This window comes from Octopus sinensis, linkage group LG9, assembly GCF_006345805.1.
Source record: "Octopus sinensis linkage group LG9, ASM634580v1, whole genome shotgun sequence".
In the NCBI taxonomy this organism is placed as follows: domain Eukaryota; kingdom Metazoa; phylum Mollusca; class Cephalopoda; order Octopoda; family Octopodidae; genus Octopus; species Octopus sinensis.
The window spans coordinates 21,437,136-21,458,141 of record NC_043005.1 but is presented as its reverse complement, the minus strand read 5'-3'; the positions used below and the strand labels follow the sequence as shown (position 1 = coordinate 21,458,141).

Sequence of the window (21,006 nt, the reverse complement as noted above, 5' to 3'; positions counted from 1 at the left end):
ATGAACCACTTTCTGAAGTCCTTGGCAGTGCTGCCAAAGTAGTATAAGTTGTATACTGGTCCAAAATATAATCTACAATCATATAACCTACAGCGTCATCCAAGATGTGCACTGAGCAACAAATAAGTTTTACATGCACTCATTCAGTGTCCAGGCAGTTGTCACATGTATATTTATGTCAAACTGCTGTTATTGTGTGTGGGATAGATCTGGACAACAGTGAAGTCAATCATGATGATTGCCCCACATCCTACTTTAATTGAGCAGAGGAGATGCTTTTCCTCTGGTAGCTGTAGCAAAAGAGGTGTGGTGGTTGAGACTGAAAGGTCTGACTTCCCTCTTTGGTCAATCTCTAATCTGTATTTTTAAAGTTTCCCTTGTAAAGAAGATGAGGATGGAGAGGAAGATATTCTCCTCAAGAAAAATTATTCAGTGACATGAGAATGGATGAGTCCCCGAGTGCATAAATCTGTATCTCAAAGAATATTAATGAGAGAACACACTTGCCCTTGGAGTTCATAGTGATCTTTGATGGTGGGGATTCTTCAATTGATCCTAGTTAAAGATCCTTCTACATTCAAGAGGATTTCATCGTCATTCTTGCTGTTATTTTAAATGCATACATGTATACTAGTTAGGTTATAGGAAGAGATGATTTAAGGCATGTATTCAGGCTCTTCATGTTTTCAGTTCAAATCCAGCCAATATTAATTTTATCTTTTATTCTTGCAGGCGGTCAATAACATAAAATGCAAATCAAGTATTGCTGGTAATGATATTAACTAAACCCTTTCTACTGATAAATGTTGGCTTTTTTTCAAAATCAGAAACCATTATTATTATTTGTCTCATTATAATTTAGCATAGTGAAATGGAAGATCATTAGAGCATCAGAGGTTTTAGGGTTTTATGATGTGCAATTTCAGAGGATGAAACAAAATATGGGTGAAAACGGTCAACTTAGAAGTGAAGAAGAAAATGACCAAGATGGGCTGAGGTAGAGCTGTGGAAGTAATAAATTCACTTAATAATAATGTGGTATTGTCTGGACTTATGGCAGCATGGGTAAAAATCTACTTTACAACTAAGCCTTGTGAATGAAATATAATGGTCAGAAACTAGTAGAAGCCTGCTGGAGAGAACAAGGTTCCTCATTTGTTGTTCTTGGCTGGCAGGCTTAATTCATCACCAAAATTAATTCCATTACCTGATCCTTGGATAGTTCCAATGAAGTTCACTCTGTCACAAATGTTTGGGAAGTTATATGGTCTGAGCTTAGCTTTCTCTCTCCCTCCAACCAGCCTCAAATACAATGGAAATTGTCATGGATTCAACTATTCTTCCTCTGACAAAAATATTTGACAAAATAATTTTTTTAAAAATACGTAGGCAAAGACAACAAGAGAGAACCTATATACCTTCACAATCAGATGTAACTGGAGTCCATTTAGAGTTATCTTTGCATATTGATTTTAATATTTCATTTCCTGGACATGTGTAGGTCACTTCAGATTTATAGGAGGTGTTAGTGTAGGACTTCTTTGCACCAACAACATCTTTTGGAGGTCCACATTCAACTCTTGTAATAGCTAGAAGTGATAATAGAAATTGGTATCAATGGTGAATATATGTTAGGAGGAGGGTGAGAATGAGGAGATAATAACAAATTTAGAATAAAAGATACTGAGTGTAACAAACTGAAGACATCCACACAGATACAGACTTACACATATCACATGAAAGGAAATGATTAAGGATCCTGGTGAAATATCTTGTAAGCTCTCTGTGAAGAAAAGGAAACTTGGCTAAAATAATTGTGTTGTGACAGATTTAGAAATCCAGATAATCTGTACTTTAACAAAATATGAGTACAATTTGTAAATCCCAAAGTTTAGTCACCAAGTAAAATTGGTATGTAGTTACAGATTATTATAGGAAAGGTACAAATATGATGGATATTTACATATCTTACTCCAGTTAATTTACATGTTTCTGATAAGGTTGGAGTATCATAGTTCCCTAATACAGTAATCATATTTATAAATCAATTTCATAACCAAACAATTGAATAAAGTAGAGAACAGACTCCATTTATCTTCTTCTGAGCTAAACCATAATGTCTGCAACAGAAGAAATTTAACAAATGTAATAGTAGTAGAAACTCTGCTATTTATTTTAAGCCTATTTTGACCAGTACCTGACCAGGTAGAAGGAAATTTTAAAAGGAAGTTAAAGGAAAATAAAAAATGTTCTGCTCTTCGCAAAGTCTGATTGTAGTAGATCCAAAATGTAGAGCAGAAATGGCAGGTAACAGGAGGATTTTTCTAGATAATAACTCTCTAAACTTTCTCTATCCCATTCTTATTTTTGTGGCATACATTTAGAACATGTCCTTCCATTGCCAATTAAGTCATCGAGGTAATAGAAGCTATTTAGTACTTCTAAGGACCATCCTGGGCAATGAAGAAAATCAGTTTCCTGTGCATACTTAATGTTTATTGCACCTGCATATCTTCCATATACATCAACTACTTACTCTGTTAAATTTCCTGTAATTTCACAGTAATTTTTTTATAGATTAGCTTGCCCTGGATACACCATATGGAATTCCTGCTTATACCTTTTTTCTCATATTGAGCAGTGTGACTTAACTGATGGGAGTAAAGTACTGTCTCTTTATAAGCCTACTAATTAACACTGAGACTCTTCAAATACAAGTTTTGCTTCCACATCAGGAATTTCTATTGTAATTCTTCTACAGATTCTACAATAACAAAGAGGCCATCAGCATATAGTAGTTCCCAAGGGCAACTAGTCTTAAACTCCTGTTATGGTTTAGAAGTCTATGATGACTAATAGAGGACTGAGAATAAAGCCCTGGTATACTCTAAATTTGTTGCTATACTCATTGTTAATTTTCACCTTACTGATAGTGCATGGCTTGTAAGGCTCTATCAAGTCACCTCTATGCCTAACTTTTTCAGAAACCACCAAATCACACACTGAAGTGTTGTATTAAAGGCTTTCTCTAGGTTAATGAATGCCAAGTACAATGGCTTACATTTAACTAAATATTTCTCCTGCAATTATCTTACAAGAAGGAAAACATTCTCCCTTGCACAAGACCAAACTATATCTCATCAAATGAAATTCTCTTCCTAATTAACTGGGCAGCTGCAAGTCTGATTAATTTTATTTACATGCTAACTTTGATAGATAGGTAAACTAAATTACTCAACATATAATTTTAAAATATTTTAAAATATTTTGAAATAGGCAGAAGTCAATAAAATTCGTAAAAAATCAATAAAAATCTAATTTTTTATTATATTTATAATTATAATACAATTAATATATATTGATTATACAATTATTCTTAAACTTGAGTTTCTAAATTAAGATTAAAAGTTTAGAATAATACCATCTAATATCATACTATATTTTTATTAAGAAACTAAAATATCTGAAATTAAAAGTTAATCAAATATTATCTTACATTTATATATAAATAAGTAGATATATTTTAGTTATACTAAATAATAAAATATGATTATACATTATATCTAAGTATTATGATTAAATTTTATTTGATTTAAAATTAGGGTTTTATTTTCTAAAGAATCAAATGTTATCTCATCTTATTAAATAGACAATTCAGTTTATGTTGTTTACATTTAATTTTTTTGTTCATCCTGGATGTTGATTAGTCTTATTTTAGCTCTTATTATTTTCTTAAATTCGTGTGTAAACAGAAGACAGAATTCATTACCTATTCTATATGATTTCGTTTTACATATTATTTCCCATTTTAATTTATACTTTATATCTTTAGACTTTAATTCCCATATATATTTACTTAAGCCTGTCGAGTTCATCAATTTTTTATTCTTAAAAGAGTACAAATTCTGTTTAATTTTACTAGATGTTGATCCAATGTAAGTCACATTTTGATTTTCGCTATTATTATTATTATTATTATTATTATTATTATTATTATTATTATTATTACTACTACTACTACTACCACTACTATCTACATTTAGGGTTACCACACATTTATATACTATGTCATTCAAGTTAGATTATTATTAATAAATTTACAATTATTTTTATCTCTACAAGTACAATTTTTGAATTATTATCATTATTATTGCTGTTATTATTTAGTTTCTTAAAGTAATATTTATTCAGCTTATATTTATTTAGACGTGAGATAATATTACCAACATTACTAGTAGTCGAATACCCACTTGAAATAGATTCTGTCTTTTAAACCGATCTATTAATATATATATATATATATCATCATCATCGTTTAACGTCCGCTTTCCATGCTAGCATGGGTTGGACGGTTCAACTGGGGTCTGGCAAGCCCGAAGGCTGCACCAGGCCAGTCAGATCTGGCAGTGTTTCTACAGCTGGATGCCCTTCCTAACGCCAACCACTCCGAGAGTGTAGTGGGTGATTTTATGTGCCACCGACACAGGTGCCAGACGAGGCTGGCAGACGGCCACGCTCGGATGGTGTTTTTTATGTGCCACTGACATAGGTGCCAGACGAGGCTGGCAGACAGCCACGCTCGGATGGTGTTTTCGGTGTTTTCTTATGTGCCACCGCCACAGGTGCCAGACGAGGCTGGCGAACGGCCACGATCGGATGGTGTTTGTTACGTGCCCACAGCACGGAGGCCAGTCGATCCCGTTCGGATGGTTTTCTTATGTGCCACCGGCACCACAAGGATACAAATTCCATTGATGTTCATCTATTTTGATTTGGTTTGATTTGATTTGATTTTCACTTGCTTCAACAGGTCTTCACAAGTGTCTCAAGCAGGAAGGTATGCACAGGTGGACTGACTACGTCCCAGGTAGGGGCCATGGGTTATGGCTTCACTAGTCTTGCCGGGTCTTCTTACGCACAGCATACTTCCATAGGTCTCGGTCTCTAGTCATTTCCATGGTGAAACCTAACGTTCGAAGGTCGTGCTTCACCACCTCGTCCCAGGTTTTCCTGGGTCTACCTCTTCCACGGGTTCCCTCAACTGCTAGGGATTGGCACTTTCTCACACACCTATCTTCATCCATTCTCGCCACATGACCATACCAGCGCAATCGTCTCTCTTGCACACCACAACTGATGCTTATATATATGTATATATATATATATGGGAAACCCTTTCTGCACAGGAAACCCAAGGTAACCCCATAAACCAGCCTTCACCAGTAAAATATATATACATATAGTTTTGAATTCATGTGAATGTATATATCAGTTGAATAAAGTTAAAACAGATCATGTTTTAACTTTATTCAACTGATATATATATATAGTCCACTCTCATTCATCAGAGTCCGCCAGGCGATAACAGAGGAATTCAAATGTGGATGCCCATGGGAACTGCTATATGCTGATGACCTCACCCTTATTTTAGAATCTGAAGCACAATTGGATAAATGTAGGTATGGAAGCAAAACCTTTAAATTTAACGTAGCAAAGACTAAAGTTGTTAGCAAGAAAGCATATAAGACTCTCTTTCTGTCTGGTAAATGGCCCTACTCATTATGTAGGAAAGGAATGGGAAGTAATTCCATCTGCTGCTCCCAGTGTAAGCTATGGATGCATAAGAGATGCAGTGGAATCACAGCTAGATTAACAGATAAGGTTGCTTTTGTGTGTGACAGATGTGCAGGAACAATATGCACAAAGAGCATACATGACTTAGACTCTATCAAATTCCCAGGCAGCACTCTTGAGGTAGTAAATAGTTTCTGCTACTTAGTTACAAACTAGTAACGGATGTAGATGCTCTGAAAGTATTGTTTCTATCCACTAATCCAATAAATAATGTTCAGATTTTAAATAATAAAAAAACAAGTAATCAAATCTTACATTTTAATGAAATTTAATCAGTATAGTTTCCATAATTATCTATGATATCTTTTCATCTACTTGTAAGCTTTTAATCCCATTTGTGAAAACCTCTTTTGGTTTCAAAGAGAAGAACTCTGAAAGGTCAGTTTCAACTTCTTCAGTTGTTTCAAGAGTTAATCCACCTTGATCTTCTGTGATGTGATCTTTGCAGTGTGGAGTCTTGCACTGTCCTGATGAAATGCCACTCTCTTTCAATTCACTAAATCTAGCCTTTTTCCTTCAAAGCAGTATTCAAACCCTGACGGTAGATTTGAGCATTGATTGTTGCATTAGGTGGCAGCAACTCAAAGTGAATGACTTCTCTATAATCCCACCAAACAGAGAGAAGAACCTTCTTCACATAGAGTTTCCTTTTCGGTTATGGTTAGGCCTCTTCCCCTTCACCAAACCAATGTCTATGATGCTTAACATTTTGATAAAAGACCCATTTTTAATCACTGGTCACCAGTCTATCCAAAAAGGGTGAAGTGAGTTCATGAGAATGAAGAAAAGAGCAGATGTCCACTCAGGATTTGTGGTTGGGTTCAGACATCATGTGGCACTCATTTTCTGAGTTTTGGGACCTTTCCAAGCTGTTGAAGATGGTAGTGAACAGTTGTATGGTTTGAACGAAGCTTGCTTGTCAATGCTTCAGCTGAAACTGTATGATGTTTTTCAACTTAGGCCAAAAGGAGCTTGTTATCAAATTCAATTGGAAATCTTGCTTGAGTCTCATCTTCAAGGCTGAAATCTCTAGTTCCGAATTTTACAAACCATCTTCTGCAAGTTCTTCCATTCAGGCACTCTTTGCCATAAGCTGAGTAAATATTTCAAGTCACTTCAGCTGCAGAGTTCCCTGTTTTAAACTCATAAAGCATTATGTGCTTTAAATGCTCCTAAGATACTTTGATGTTTGAAAAGCTATAATTAGTGAAATTTCAATTAGATTATCATTCCAAATTAAATTTAATTAGTTTAAATATATCCAAATACACATTAATATTACTTGACACCATTAGACATTCTAAAATATTGTTAAAGCATTTGCAAATTGAAAATAAGTCCAGACATTACTTATGAGATGAACTGATAGAATGAAAATAGGATGAAGTTCAGGGAGCTACTACCTCTGTTGGCAACAAAAGGACTCTCTTTCAGAGTGAAAGGTAGACTGTATGATGCTTATGTATGAAAGGCTATACTACATGGTAGTGAGACATGGACTCTAAATGTGAAGGAATGAAGGTAGTATGCTCAGTATGGATGTGCAACATCAGTGTGCATGACACAGTAGCCAAAGCAGACACGGTAGCCTGGAGTAGTCTTCTACTTTGCTGGCTCTTGTTGAACCGTCCGACACATGCCTGCATGGAAGTGCGTCCATGCTGCCAACAAAGCACGTGGAATTCTGTTCTTGATTCGACGGTCATTCGGAATGCTCACAGCAGCCATATTCCTACCACTCTATGTCACACTGGTGAGACCCATATTGGAGTATGGGATTCAAGCCTCTTCTCCTTATCTCCTCAAAGACATACAGCATCTCGAAAGAGTCCAGAAGCTGGCTACCCGCATGGTTCATGGTCTCAAAAATTTGTCCTACGAAGAAAGGCTGAGGACACTTGACCTTTATTCTCTTGAAAAACGCCGCCGCCGTGGTGATCTCATTCTCACCCACAACATCATAAGCGGAAAGTGTAACCTCTCGACAGAGCTGTTCTTCACTCCTGCTCCAGAGCGTCGGCTGCGGGGTCATTCTGAAAAGCTCTACCTGCGACGATTTCATCTCAATCGAAGGAGAGGAGCTTTCTCCGTCCGGGTTGCGGATCCGTGGAACAAGCTGCCAGACGAGATGGTAAAGATGCCGACGACCGCTTTGTTCAAAGCCTCCCTGGACCTCAAGTGGCCTAAACTCTTTACATGAACACCACCCTGTACTTAACTCCATGTCCCCCTACATGGCCTTGCTATTTGCTTTTGAGCCAAATTAACTAACTAACTAACTAACATATATATATATATATATATATATATATATATATATAGAGAGAGAGAGAGAGAGAAGCCATCCATCTATATATATATGTGTGTGTGTGTGTGTGTGTGTGTGAGTGTGTTTGTGGATGGATGGTTTCTCTTGTCATGAATGACAAATGAAAGTTCAGCAAAATAAAGCATTGATCTATGGACACGAATGTGTCTCTTAAGATCTGCTGGTGCCTTGCAAACCTTTTGGCAAATAGAACAAGTTGAGCACTCAGTTTGCTTCAGTGCTTGTGGATTATTTATGATGTGTTTTCTTGAGTGGACAGCTAGGCCTGCTTTGCTTGGTGTCTCAAAATCACAATGACAGGTAAGGTTTCCATTTAGAAGAGCAGTGTTTTGCCTTCATGCTTGCATGAAGTTGGTTCTGGTGCTGGAGTCGATTTTGCTCAAATTTTTGAACTAAAGAGAAGCAGGACTAGTGCCAAGTCCTGTGTTCAAATGCTTGTTTTCCCGGGAAGAAAGGGGAATGTTGCATCATTTCAGATTGTCTTTTAGTTTGTCTTTGAAGTGCAAGAGTGGTCTTCTTGTTGAGAATTGGCCAAAGAGAAGTTGCTTATACCTAAGAGATGACCTGACCATCTAAGTTTGTACGCAAGCATTACATATGAAAGATCTTAAGCTGATTCATGTACTTTGGGTACAAAGTCCAAGATTCAGCACCATAAAGCAATGCTGTCAAGACCACTAACTTCTATACATTAATGTTCCCCTTCAGTGATATGCTGTAGCTGTTCCATAGCCTGTGATAAAGATTACCAAAATTCTGGACTTGATTTCGATATCCATCTTTGCATCACTGGACACAATAGAACCAAGATAAGTCTAAAGAGGAAACAGTTTTTAATGCTTTCCCATCAACATATACAGTAGGGGCAACAGTAGGAAAATGGAAAGCTCTAATATAAAACCAGGTTTGTCGCTGCAGATGGTCCACTTAGTTGATGTGCACTATCAGCATCGACTAATTCAAGGGCAGTCTGGGCTCTGTAGCTTTTGAGCAACTAGATTAGGAGAAAGCCTCTCTGATCTCAAATCTATGATCAATTTAGAATCTGAGACGTGGCACACTGTGCACCAGTATAGATGTATATATATGTATGTATGTATGTATGTATTGTGTTGGAAATGTAAGCAAAAGTGGTATAGCTATCTGTGGAATAGTGCTTGTCACCTGTATGAATGATTCTCATTGAGCTAGTATGGAAGTAGAATGGAAGATAAACACAAAATTATAATTATGAGAGTTTAATTTAAAAAAATTTTTCCTTTCATTTTATTCCACTATGGTAATGTCATATTTTTCTTTCTGCTTCCCATGATAAAGTTCACCAAACATTTTCTTTTCCATATTTTATCAATATATATTTACATGTATGTATTCTCTTACCTTATTATCCACACACACACACACTACTAAATTCAGGCCATATAGAATATTCTAGAAGCCAAGGATACAATATTTACATATCGCCTGAGGAAACACAACTAAATCTCATAATGCAGGTAAACAGTTGTATAATCAAGCACCTGCACACCTGGAGAACTACATTGTGTTAAAACAATTGCAGGGATTAAAAAATACATGTCCAACCATCCCGCTTCTTGTTGAAGACAGATGCCCAAACGCAAACCTTGAAGTACATATAATACTGGATAGCACAGGGTAAATCTGAACATTGACGAGCTCTATACCATACTCTACTATGTTCTTTACCGAACATACCATGACTATATATATATATATATATATATATATATATATATATATATATATATACACACACACACGCATACATACACTAATATATTTATATGTAAATACACACAGTCAAGTAGGTAATAAATAAAATGGAAACACTCTACTGACCTGGGTTAACTATGTAAATATCCCAACCGTCTTTGTTGGGTTTAAGTTTATGAGTCAACAGAGTCCCATTGCTCAGATCACATAACATAGCTTGTTCATTGTACAGAAAAGTATTACATTCTTCAATACTATAACAAGTTTCATTACACTCCTTTAAGGTCATATCCTCAAACTGTCCTATTGTAGTCTTCTCTGGTATGCTGACATTTTTAAACATAATTTGCTCCATATTTCCTGGAAAACAATAGAATGCAAGAAATACATTTTATACACATGCATTTATATTAAATACTGTAACGCAAGTTGTGCATAATTTTGTAAATGGTCAATTTATTATAAACATATATTTGATCCATGAAAGGACACACTAACCAGAATTCATACGAGTTGTAAAACACATTCAGACTTATTGGATCCTTGTCTCCTTATTTAGGTGGCAGATAATACAGTTGTACATCTCTTCTGTAATGGTTTGATTTTGTAACATCAGTATTCCTTGAAACAGGTAGTCAGCATATGTGTCAAATATTGTTGTATTATTCTGTCTTAAACAAATGCACATCATCAGAAGGATGTACAACCTAAACACTGAAGTGAGGTTCCATATAAGTCTCATGATTTATTAGAGTTCACAATATCTCTGAGAAGCATGACTTATTCTGAAAAATAATTTTGCTGATGGATGGTGTTTTTGTAATATACTGTTCATTTAGGAAATACCTCACTGGTTGTTTTTCTAATATTCTATTCACAATTTCAATTACTGGTACTTCTGCATAATTATCTAGTTTTAAAAACAGCTCTAAAGCAGCAGCAGCAGCAGTAGTAGTAGTTGTAGTAGTATTAGCAGTAGTAGTAAAAGCAACAACAACAATAATAATAATGACCTTCTTTGGCTTGTGCATGATGGAAGATTGCAAAGATAAGCACTGTACAAACACTTGAGAATGAATGAAACTGAAAATAGGTGGATAAAGAAAGGAATGCATGGACAATTTCATAGGATTGTTGAAAATAAGACAGACAGGGAAAGAAGATGGCTATGGATGACCAAAAAGGATTTAAAACCGGAAATGGAGGCTCTAATCTGTGCTGCTCAAGAGCAAGCATTAAGAACCAATTACATCAAATACAGAATAGACAGCACATCAAAAGGTGATAAGTGCAGAATTTGTGGACAAAATGGTGAAACCATATGGCATATAACCAGTGAATGTACACTACTAGTGCTGAAAGAATATAAGAGATGTCATGTCAATATAGCAAGGATTGTCCATTGAATACTTTGCAACAAATTTGAACTTGACAGAGCAAAAAAGTGGTACAAACATAAAGGCATCATCAAAAATGATTATGCAAAGATCGTATAGGATTTTATGATTCAAGGCAACCATGAGATAGAGGATAGGAAACCAGACACAGTGTTAATTGAGAAAGAAAGCAAACGATGCTAGATCATAGATATAGCATGCCCAGCTGTCAACAAGGTATGTGACAAAGAAGAAAGAAAAGTCAATAGATATGACAGGTTAACTTGGGCGGTTAAGCAGTTTCAGTTGCTGATAAAGGTGGTGGTAGTACCAATAATTGTCAGAACCCTGGGAACAGTGAGTAAAAATCTTGAGAAGTACATGGAACAAATAAGGGCTGCAAGCAATAAGAGTAGAGTACTTGTAGAAAACAGCACTCCTTGGAACCACTCGGATACTCCAGATGGTGCTTGAAAAATAAGAGATGTTATAATGGTACACAATTCATGGCGAATGTATTTAAGAAATTTTAAAAGATGTTCTTAATTGAACATATTACTACTCCTCCATATCACCCAAGATTTAACGGGCAAGCAGAAAGGTTCATGGATACATTTAAAAGAGCATTAAAGAAATCAAGAAATGAGCTAGTCGATGATTGACACGATTCTTGAGGGTTTATAGGTTAATACCAAACTTAAATGCTTTTTCAGGGAAGTTGTCTGCAGAACTACAGTTGGCTTGAAAAATGAAGTCAAAATTTGACAAGCTGCTACCAGTAAGAAAAACAAATAGGGAAAACACTAAAAATACAACAAAGTTTTTTTAATATTGGAATATTGGTGACAAGGTGTTTTTCAAAATATATAAAAATGGAAAACAAAGTTGGGAAGATGGAGTAGTAATAAAAAGAATAGGCAAAAATGACATATATGATAAGAGGCGAAAAATGGGAACACAAAAAGCATTTAAACCAGCTAAAAAACAGATATATGGGTAAAAGAAAAGATACCCATTGAAGTGTTCTATGACCCCTTTGATGTTCCAATGCCACAAGAAATCGAAACTAGTTGTAGCAGCACAAGAAAGAGGAAACAAACAGAATGGTTGGAAGTAATGCCTAAACAGAAGAAACATTAAACTTCCCTAGGAAGAAAATCTCAAAAAGGGAGATATGATGAAAGAAAAATAAATAAAAATTATTAACTTCAAATGGAATTAAATCTCAAAGGGGGAGATGTTGTGGCAAGAGTCACTGACACACCTAAGGGATTGGAAGAATGGACTAGCCAAACTCTTATAAAGAGTAGCATATTGGTTAATATGAGAATGTTGGTGATAGTTGTAGAGATAGCATTTAGACCCACTTTAGTGAATTGAAAAGGAGTGATGTTTCATCAGGACAATGCATGACCCCACACTGCAAAGATCACATCACAGAAGATCGAAGAGCTTGGTTGGGGAAAAATTCCTCATCCACCTTATTCTCCCGACCTTGCTCCTTCAGACTACCATTTGTTTTGTAGTTTACAGAATCATTTGGGGGACATAACTTTTGCAAGCCAGGAGGAGGTTGAAACTGACATTTCAGAGTTCTTTGCTTTGAAACCAAAAGAGTTTTACATTGATGGGATTAAAAAGCTTGTAAATAGATGGAAGGAAGTCATAGATAATCAGGGAAAGTACATTGATGATTAAATTTCAATTAAATATAACATTTGATCACTTGTTTTCTTTATTCAAAATTCGGACAGATCTTATGGGATGACCTGATATTTGACATCACTCAAAAAAACATTTAATTTAGATAGAGAATGTAGACAAATAGAGGCTCTTTCAACTGTTTGTAGAATAGCCAAGCATGTTGATCATGATATTGAGTAAGGATTGCAGACTTCAATTCTAGAGTAATGTCTACTTTGTTGAAAGCAGATACATTGGTATTAATTGTTAAGTTTGGTGTAACATTGAACTGTAACATCACTCTCTAAGCCATGCCAACATATAGAAATGGATAAAAAGCTGCTGTTGCTGCTGCTACTACTACTGCTGCTATTACTCATATTCCAACTCCTACCACCACCACAACCACTAATCCTGCTCCGGTTTAAGAAGAACAACATAAGTTTCTTTTCTTACACAGAAATATGACTGAAAGCATGCATAAAATTGTTCAAGGTGGATAAAAGTTGCATGAGAATACTCTAACATATTTACAGTTCCTAATATTGCTTATGTCAAGAATGTGTCCATGCCTGTCCTTACAGGTAAACCTGTCGATGTCTTCACTGAAATGGTTGTATATATACTATGAAGTACAAATAAAATCACAAATTTCAGAAAAAGAGGCAAACAGAATTCCAATAATAAAATACAAAGAATAATTACGTTTTACTTTTTGATAGTAATCTCTGCTATTGTCTAGGTAAATTTTCTTAGTGAGAGTTGCACTTTCCCTTGATAAATAACATTTTCCACCTTTTTTATTTATTTCAAATGATAAACAATTTTTGTCAGACACACATTTTTCTGCACAGTCTGCTGCTGTTACTTTTTTCTTATTCCATAATCTTTTCCCAGATACATCCAGAGCTGCACCTTTTACTTTCGCAAAATGAATCTGAGGATCTATAGTTAAAGTAAAATTCAGACCAATGAAAAATAACAATAACACAAAAGTTTCTACAATAAAAATTAGGCCATATCTTTGGAGCCAGAATGGGTCAAGTAAAATGGCCTCTGCACTTCATTGGTATTTCATTTTCTTGGCCCTGGAAGGTAAAATTAACATAAGCAGGATTTGAATTCAGAAGATAAGGAAACAGAACAAGTACCACAACACATTTTGTCCAATGCTCTAATGATCTGGATAATCCATCACTCTTAGCAACAAGAATAACTATAATTATTATCGATGTTACCAATAGTAATAATAATTATTTCTACCTTAAACATAAGGCCACATATTCTGCAGTTAGGATACATAAAATAAATCAACCTCAGTACTTGAATAGAGCTTGTTTTTCAACCTCAGTAGTATGAAAGGTGAAGTACATCATGGCGGGATTTGAAGCCTGAGAGTAAAAGGATGTAACTAAATATGATTAATCAAGGATCAGACTATAACTCATCACTTTACTGTTTTGCAATGCTTTACCAGGTAATATAAAAATAATTTCCCTTTCATTATCATCTCATGAACAAATATTAATATATAGTAACAAATTTTATTTCATTAAAATTATTACTTTTAATGAGATGAAGAAAAAAACTGATTATCTTTATAAGGTTGACAGTTCTGAATATCATGACCAGAATAAGTCATTAACATTATTTTTTTACACTAATGGTAAAAATTTTAGTTAATCATAAGAAGCCACTTTAATATTTTTTTATTTAGTATTTGCTTCCTATGCTGGAAGTGAGCCTGAGTATTTATATCTAGTTGTTTAGTATAAATATGGAATGAGTGGTGTGAGTCAATGACTAGATTTGATTTTCAGATAGTTAATGCCCTTGAGAAAGACATGAATATCGCACAATCTCGTTACCTTCTCTAATAAGATTTAGTCATGTGCCTAAACAATAAATATTAGCTGATTACACACAAAAGATTATATCAGAAGATAAGCTGGGTTAGATCTGTTAGCTTGTAATACTAAGTTCAATATTTACTGTGGAATCCTCTATGTGAATGCCCAGTATGTTAGAAATATTAACAAAATCTCCTTCAATCCCACACAAACCATCATAAAAAATGGTATTTCAAGTTATTTAATATAATCCAAAGGATTTTAGAAAATATTATATGCAGGATCAAATATGAATGAGGCAATGGGATTGGTGGTATTTCAATCTAACAATCTATTGAAGATTCGTAGAGGGATAGAGCACTTATTCCAAAGTTGCTCTGGTCATCCATAAAAATGAACTGATAAGTTTTTCCTTCTTTTTTGGAGGACTTGGTGTTTTGGACAACTTTCTGAAGTCCTTGGCCTGGCAGTGTAACCAAAGGGCTCTCCTGGTCCAAGATAAAGTCTACAGTTATGAAAGTGCTAAGACAGGCCTTTGAGATGTATGCAGTAAAATGAAGTCATTTTGCAAGCGCTCATTCAACATCCAAGTATTGCTGAGTTCTTAAGTTATGTCAAACAGCCGCTGTTGTGTGTAATGTTATTGCCCTACACTCTCCTTTAGCCAGGTAGGAAAGACAGTTTTTCTCTGTTTGGTAGCTATAGCAAATGCAATTGTGTGGTGGATGAGGCTGAAAGGTCAGACAACAGTCAATCTCTCATCTGCATTGTAAATTTCACTTGTTAAGATGGTGAGGATAGAGAGTAAGATACTGTCTCCAAGGGAAATTATTGAAAGCAATGACAGTATGGCAAAAATGGCTAGAGTGGCTTTGTGGTTAAATCAGAAATCATTATCATTATTTGAAGAAGTATTATAATTATGGATGGTGGAGTGGAAGATAACATGAGCGTCAGAAGACTGTTTCAGAGGATTGCTAAGTTTTGGTACGGAAAAGCTCAGGCATTATATCATATAGAGTTTTAAAGGATGCCACAAAGTGCAGGTGAGAAAAGTCAAGTTAGAAATAAAGAGACTATCTATCAAGTTGAGTTGTGGTGTTTTAGCTTTGGAAGTAATAAGTTTACAACAATATTGAAGTAGGTGGAATTTTGTCTGCATGGTTAAAAATTCACTTTGTAACTAAGCCTTTTGAATGAAATGTAGTGGATACAAGTTATGTGGGAGTGTGCAGGAGAGGAACAGGTTTCTACACTACCAGCTCTTGGTTAGTGGATTTAATCCATCATGCAATTAAAAACCACAACCTGGTCCTTTGTTAGAACTAATGATGTTCACTCTGATGCAAGCATTTGTGAGATCTTTGGTCTGAGGATAACTAGTTCTCCTCCACCAACAGCCACAAACACTGCAGAACTTGCGTCTTCAGTCAGTCTTCCTATGACAAATACATTCAACACACAAGACAAAATTACCAAACAGAGACAAAAGAGAAGTTATTAACATTACCTTTACAGGACTCTGCCACTAGGGTCCATTTGTTGTTTATTTCACATGTTGACTTTAATTGATCTCCCTCTGGGCAAGTATAGGTCACTTCAGATTTATAGGTGGTGTCTGTGTAGGACTTTAATGCACCAACAATATCTTTTGGATTTCCACAGTCAATGTCTGCATAGGCTGAAATTGAAAACAGATGATACTAATGGTGAACGTATATTATATGTGTGTCCTGTATGATATATGGAAAAAATTTTGGCAGGGATTCCATATAGTGTACCCAGTGCAAACTATGGACATATAAGTGGTACAGTAAAATCACAGGAAGGTTAACAGTGAAAGTAGTCTTTGTATGTGGTAGATGTGCAGGAACAATATACACTAGAGACACATGAGAATTGGATTTTCTCAAATTCCCATGAAACATCCTAGAGGTTGTAGATAGTTTCTTTTACATATGTGACCTAATTAGCGTCGGAAGAGGATGTTCTGAATGTATTGTTGCTAGATTAAGATGAAGAAAGTTCAATGAGTCATTACCTCAGTTGGTAAAGAAAGATCTCTCAATGAGTGAAAGGCAGATTGTATGCTGCTTGTATATGAACAAGTATACCACCTAGCAGTAAGATGTGGATTGGGAATGATGAGGATATGCAAAGACTAACGAGGAATGAAGCTAATGTGCTTCAAAAAATGTGCAACATCAGAGAGAATATATAGAAAGTACAAATGTGTTGAGAGATGAATTGGACATAAGAGGAATAATGCAGTGTGCAAGAGATGGTTTGGTCATCAGAAGTATATGGATTGGATAGCTGTATAAAAAAAGAGCCAATCACTTAAAGCGGATGGAACTTGTGGAACACAGAAACTCAGAAAACATAGGATGAAGTGGTGAGGGGTGATCTCAAGATGATGAGCCTTACAGAGGAAATAAAGGACCAGAATGACTGAGTATATGAGGTTCTTGAGACAACCTGTCCGTGTCAGTGAGACAGAGTTCTGGAAGCACTTTGTATACTCTGCTCTCCACCCACACATTACACTGATTCACCTTCTCTAATTCACTTACTCCACATTGTCATCTATCTGTTTCTTGACAACTATATCATTACTGTCCTGTGGCTCTCAACACCACCTACACTCTTCTGCATCCATTTCTCTTCCCCAACTCATGACTGATCAGTTATTGCTCTTCAACACTACCTAACATTTTACCATTGCAGGCTGCCTCCCCATCCCCACACCTTCTCCACCCTGTACAGTCTTGCAAACCCACCACCCTTTTCTACTCACTTTTAAGGGTCTCCTGGACACTTCATCTCTACTATCTATCTAACTGCAGCTCCTTCTGACCATTCCCTCCTACCTACTAAATATTAGCAAACATGCAACTTTTCCCCAAGAATCTGCTTTGCACCAACATCCTCTTCTCTCACATGTTAACCCCTCATTCCCCAGCATAAAGCTAACCCACTTCTCTCTTGGAATTTGTTCTCTTGAGATTCATATGGTGATAATAGTAGTATTGGTGACATGAAAACTCTCCCAGCAGGCACTGTAAAGTGGTTGGCATTAGGAAGGGCATCCAGCCATAGACACCATGCTGAAGCAGACATTGGAACATGATGACTCCTTGGGCTCATTGGATCCTGTTAAGAAGTGCAACCCATGGAACATAGATTTCTGAATGATAATGATGGAATATACACACACACACACACACACACACACACACACACACATATATATCATCATCGTTTAACGTCTGCTTTCCATGCTAGCATGAGTTGGATGGTTTGACTGAAAACTGGTAAGCCAGGGAGCTGCACCAGGTTCCATTCTGATTTGGCAAGGTTTCTATAGCTGGATGCCCTTCCTAAAACACCAACCACTCCAAGAGTATAGTGGGTGCTTTTTATGTGCCACCAGCATGGGTGCCATTGACGTGACACTGGCATCAGCCATGACTATGACCTCACTTGGCTTCACAGGTTTACACAAGCACAGTATATTGCCAAAGGCTTTGATCATCTGTTACTGCCTTCATTAGGCCCAACACTTGAACGCTGCTTTTTATGTGCCACTGACACAAACCCCAACCAGATGGCACTAACATTGGCCATGACTACAATTTCACATGCCTTGACAGGTCTTCTCAAGCACAACATATCACCCAATGTTTAAAGAGTGTTTTTTATGTGCCAGATATACAACACTGGCATTGGCCACAACTACGATCTAAATTGGCACACAAACACACACACACATATATAAATATATATAAAAATCAAGAGTAGGATAGAAAGAACATAAGTAGAAATCCAACAAAAAACAAAATATGTTGCTTTTTGTTGGATTTCCGCTTCTGTTCTTTCTGTCCTAGCCTTGATTTATCTATACATCACACTATACAACCTGTTGTTTACTTTTATGTAAATGTATGTGTATGTATATATATATATATATATATACATATATATATATATATATATATATATATATATATATATATATATATATATATATATATTATATATATATATATATATATACCTACATACATACATACATACATTAAGAATAAGAATAGCTTGGGCAAAGTTCAGAGAGCTCTTACCCTTGCTGGTGACAAATGGCCTCTTGCTCAGAGTAAAAGGTTGACTGTATGATGCATGTGTACGAACAGCCATGCTGCATGGCAGTGAAACATGGGCTGTGACTGCTGAGGACATGTGTAAGCTCACAAGGAATGAAGCCAGTATGATCCGATGGATGTGTAATGTGAGTGTGCATATTCAACAGAGTGTAAGTACCTTGGGAGAAAAGTTGGACCTAAGAAGCATCAGATGTGGTGTGCAAGAGAGACAACTGCGCTGATATGGGCATGTAGTGAGAATGGATGAGGATAGCTGTGTGAGAAAGTGCCATGTGCTAGAGGTTGAGGGAACCTGTGGAAGAGGTAGACCCAGGAAGACCTCGGATGAAGTGGTGAAGCACGACCTTCGAACTTTAGGCCTCACCAAGGAAATGACTAGTGACCGAGACCTTTGGAAATATGCTGTGCTTGAGAAGATCCGGCAAGCCAAATGAGACCATAACCAGTGGCCTGCGCCAGGGACGTAACCAGCCCACTTATGTGAACCTTTTCCTTCTTTGGACATTAAACTCTGCTTGCAAAGACCTGTTGAGGCAAGTGAAATTGAAATCAAAATCAAAGTGAAATTTGATGACGGGCACGAGCACCATACGAATGTGATCGTTGACAGAGCGGCTAACAGGTTCCATGCCAGTGGCACATAAAAGGCACCATTTGAGTGAGATTGTTACCAGCGTCGCCTTACTGGCACTTGTACCCCGTGCTAGTAGGGTGCTAAGAGCACCATCTGAGCATGATCGTTGTCAGAGCGGCTAACTGGCTTCCATGCTGGTGGCATGTAGGAGGCACCATTTGAGCGGGATTGTTACCAGCATTGCCTTACTGGCACCTGTGCTGTTGGCATGTGTTAAAAAAAAATACAAGTGAGGTCATTGCCAGTACCGCCTGACTGGCCCCCGTGCTGAGGGCATGTAAAAGCACCCACTACACTCTTGGAGTGGTTGGTGTTAGGAAGGGCATCCAGCAGTAGAAACACTGCCAGATCAAGACTGGAATCTGGTGCAGCCATCTGGTTCGCCATCCCACAGACAAACCGTCCAACCCATGCTAGCATGGAAAGCAGATGTTAAACGATGATGATGATATACATACATATATAAATAACTTCAGTTAAAGGATAAATACCTCATTAAGGGATAATAAAATCCAATGAATGGATTACATAAAATCAAATGAATAGAAAGAAAAGTATGAGTAAATAGTATTTATTATAAAATGCGGGGTCCAAATTTTTAGAGCAAAAGTTCATATAGGGTAGATTTAAAGAAACCCATTATTAAAAGGACAGGCACTGCTTTTGTTCCCATTGCAATACTGCATTAGTATGTTGCATCGAATAGGAAGTAATTGTTTTGTAGGATGAACTTCAGGGATTCAATGACAAACTCCAACATTCAATTTACAATGGAATATAGCAAGGAACAGCTCCCATTTCTGGACATTTTGATTATAAAAATATCCAACAACCAAATTGCAACTGACATCTACTACAAACCAACAGATTCAAAACAGTATCTACTTTTCAGTTCAAGCCATCTTAAACACACCAAAATAAATATCCCATTCAATCTAGCAAAAATAAAACAAAAGTATCTTGTTAGAGACAAGAGAAGAAAAGCTATTTACATTACCTTCACAAGGTGGTACCGATGTCCATTTTGTATCCCTTTTACATACTGATTTTAATTTTCTTCCTTCTGGACAAGTATAGATCACTTCAGATTTATAGGTAGTGGTAGTGTAGGACTTCTTTGTACCAACAATCTCATTTGGAGGTCCACAGTTAATTTTTGCAAGAACTGGAATTAATAAGAAAAATTGAAATCAAAGGTGAATCTCAGGAGGAGGATAAAAACAAGGAGGTATGACAATGTTATAATAAAAGACATGGAGTGAAACAAAACTGAATTTTCACACAAATAGATAGATAGATAGATATGTATGTATGTATGTTATTATTTAATTTATTTCAAGATTTCATGACAATAGAGAAAGAATCAGTTTCTAACCCAGATCCAAGGTTCCTTCATTGGAATTTCAACATCAACAACAGGGTATTTTTGTTTGTTTTTTGTTTGTTTGTTTGTATGTATGTATGTATGTATGTATGTATGTATGTATGTATGTATGTATGTATATGCAGATTTGTATGTTTTATGCATGTATTCTCATGCATAGAGTTACATATCTAGACATGCTCATATATATTTAAATGATAAACTTCTGGAAAGTTTTACAGA

At 36.1% G+C, this 21,006-nt stretch overlaps 1 protein-coding gene across 1 annotated transcript in view; it reads right to left on the bottom strand.

Moving 5' to 3' along the window:
- LOC118764742 overlaps positions 1 to 21,006 on the bottom strand; it is a 152,701-nt gene that overhangs the window by 60,741 nt on the left and 70,954 nt on the right. The window contains exons 22-27 of the mRNA XM_036505708.1: positions 20,398 to 20,565; positions 16,117 to 16,287; positions 13,462 to 13,701; positions 11,766 to 11,876; positions 9,824 to 10,057; positions 1,419 to 1,589 (exon numbers count right to left, since the gene is read on the bottom strand). Of these exons, the coding sequence (XP_036361601.1) occupies positions 1,419 to 1,589; positions 9,824 to 10,057; positions 11,766 to 11,876; positions 13,462 to 13,701; positions 16,117 to 16,287; positions 20,398 to 20,565 (1,095 nt within the window). The remainder of the gene's footprint in view (positions 1 to 1,418; positions 1,590 to 9,823; positions 10,058 to 11,765; positions 11,877 to 13,461; positions 13,702 to 16,116; positions 16,288 to 20,397; positions 20,566 to 21,006) is intronic.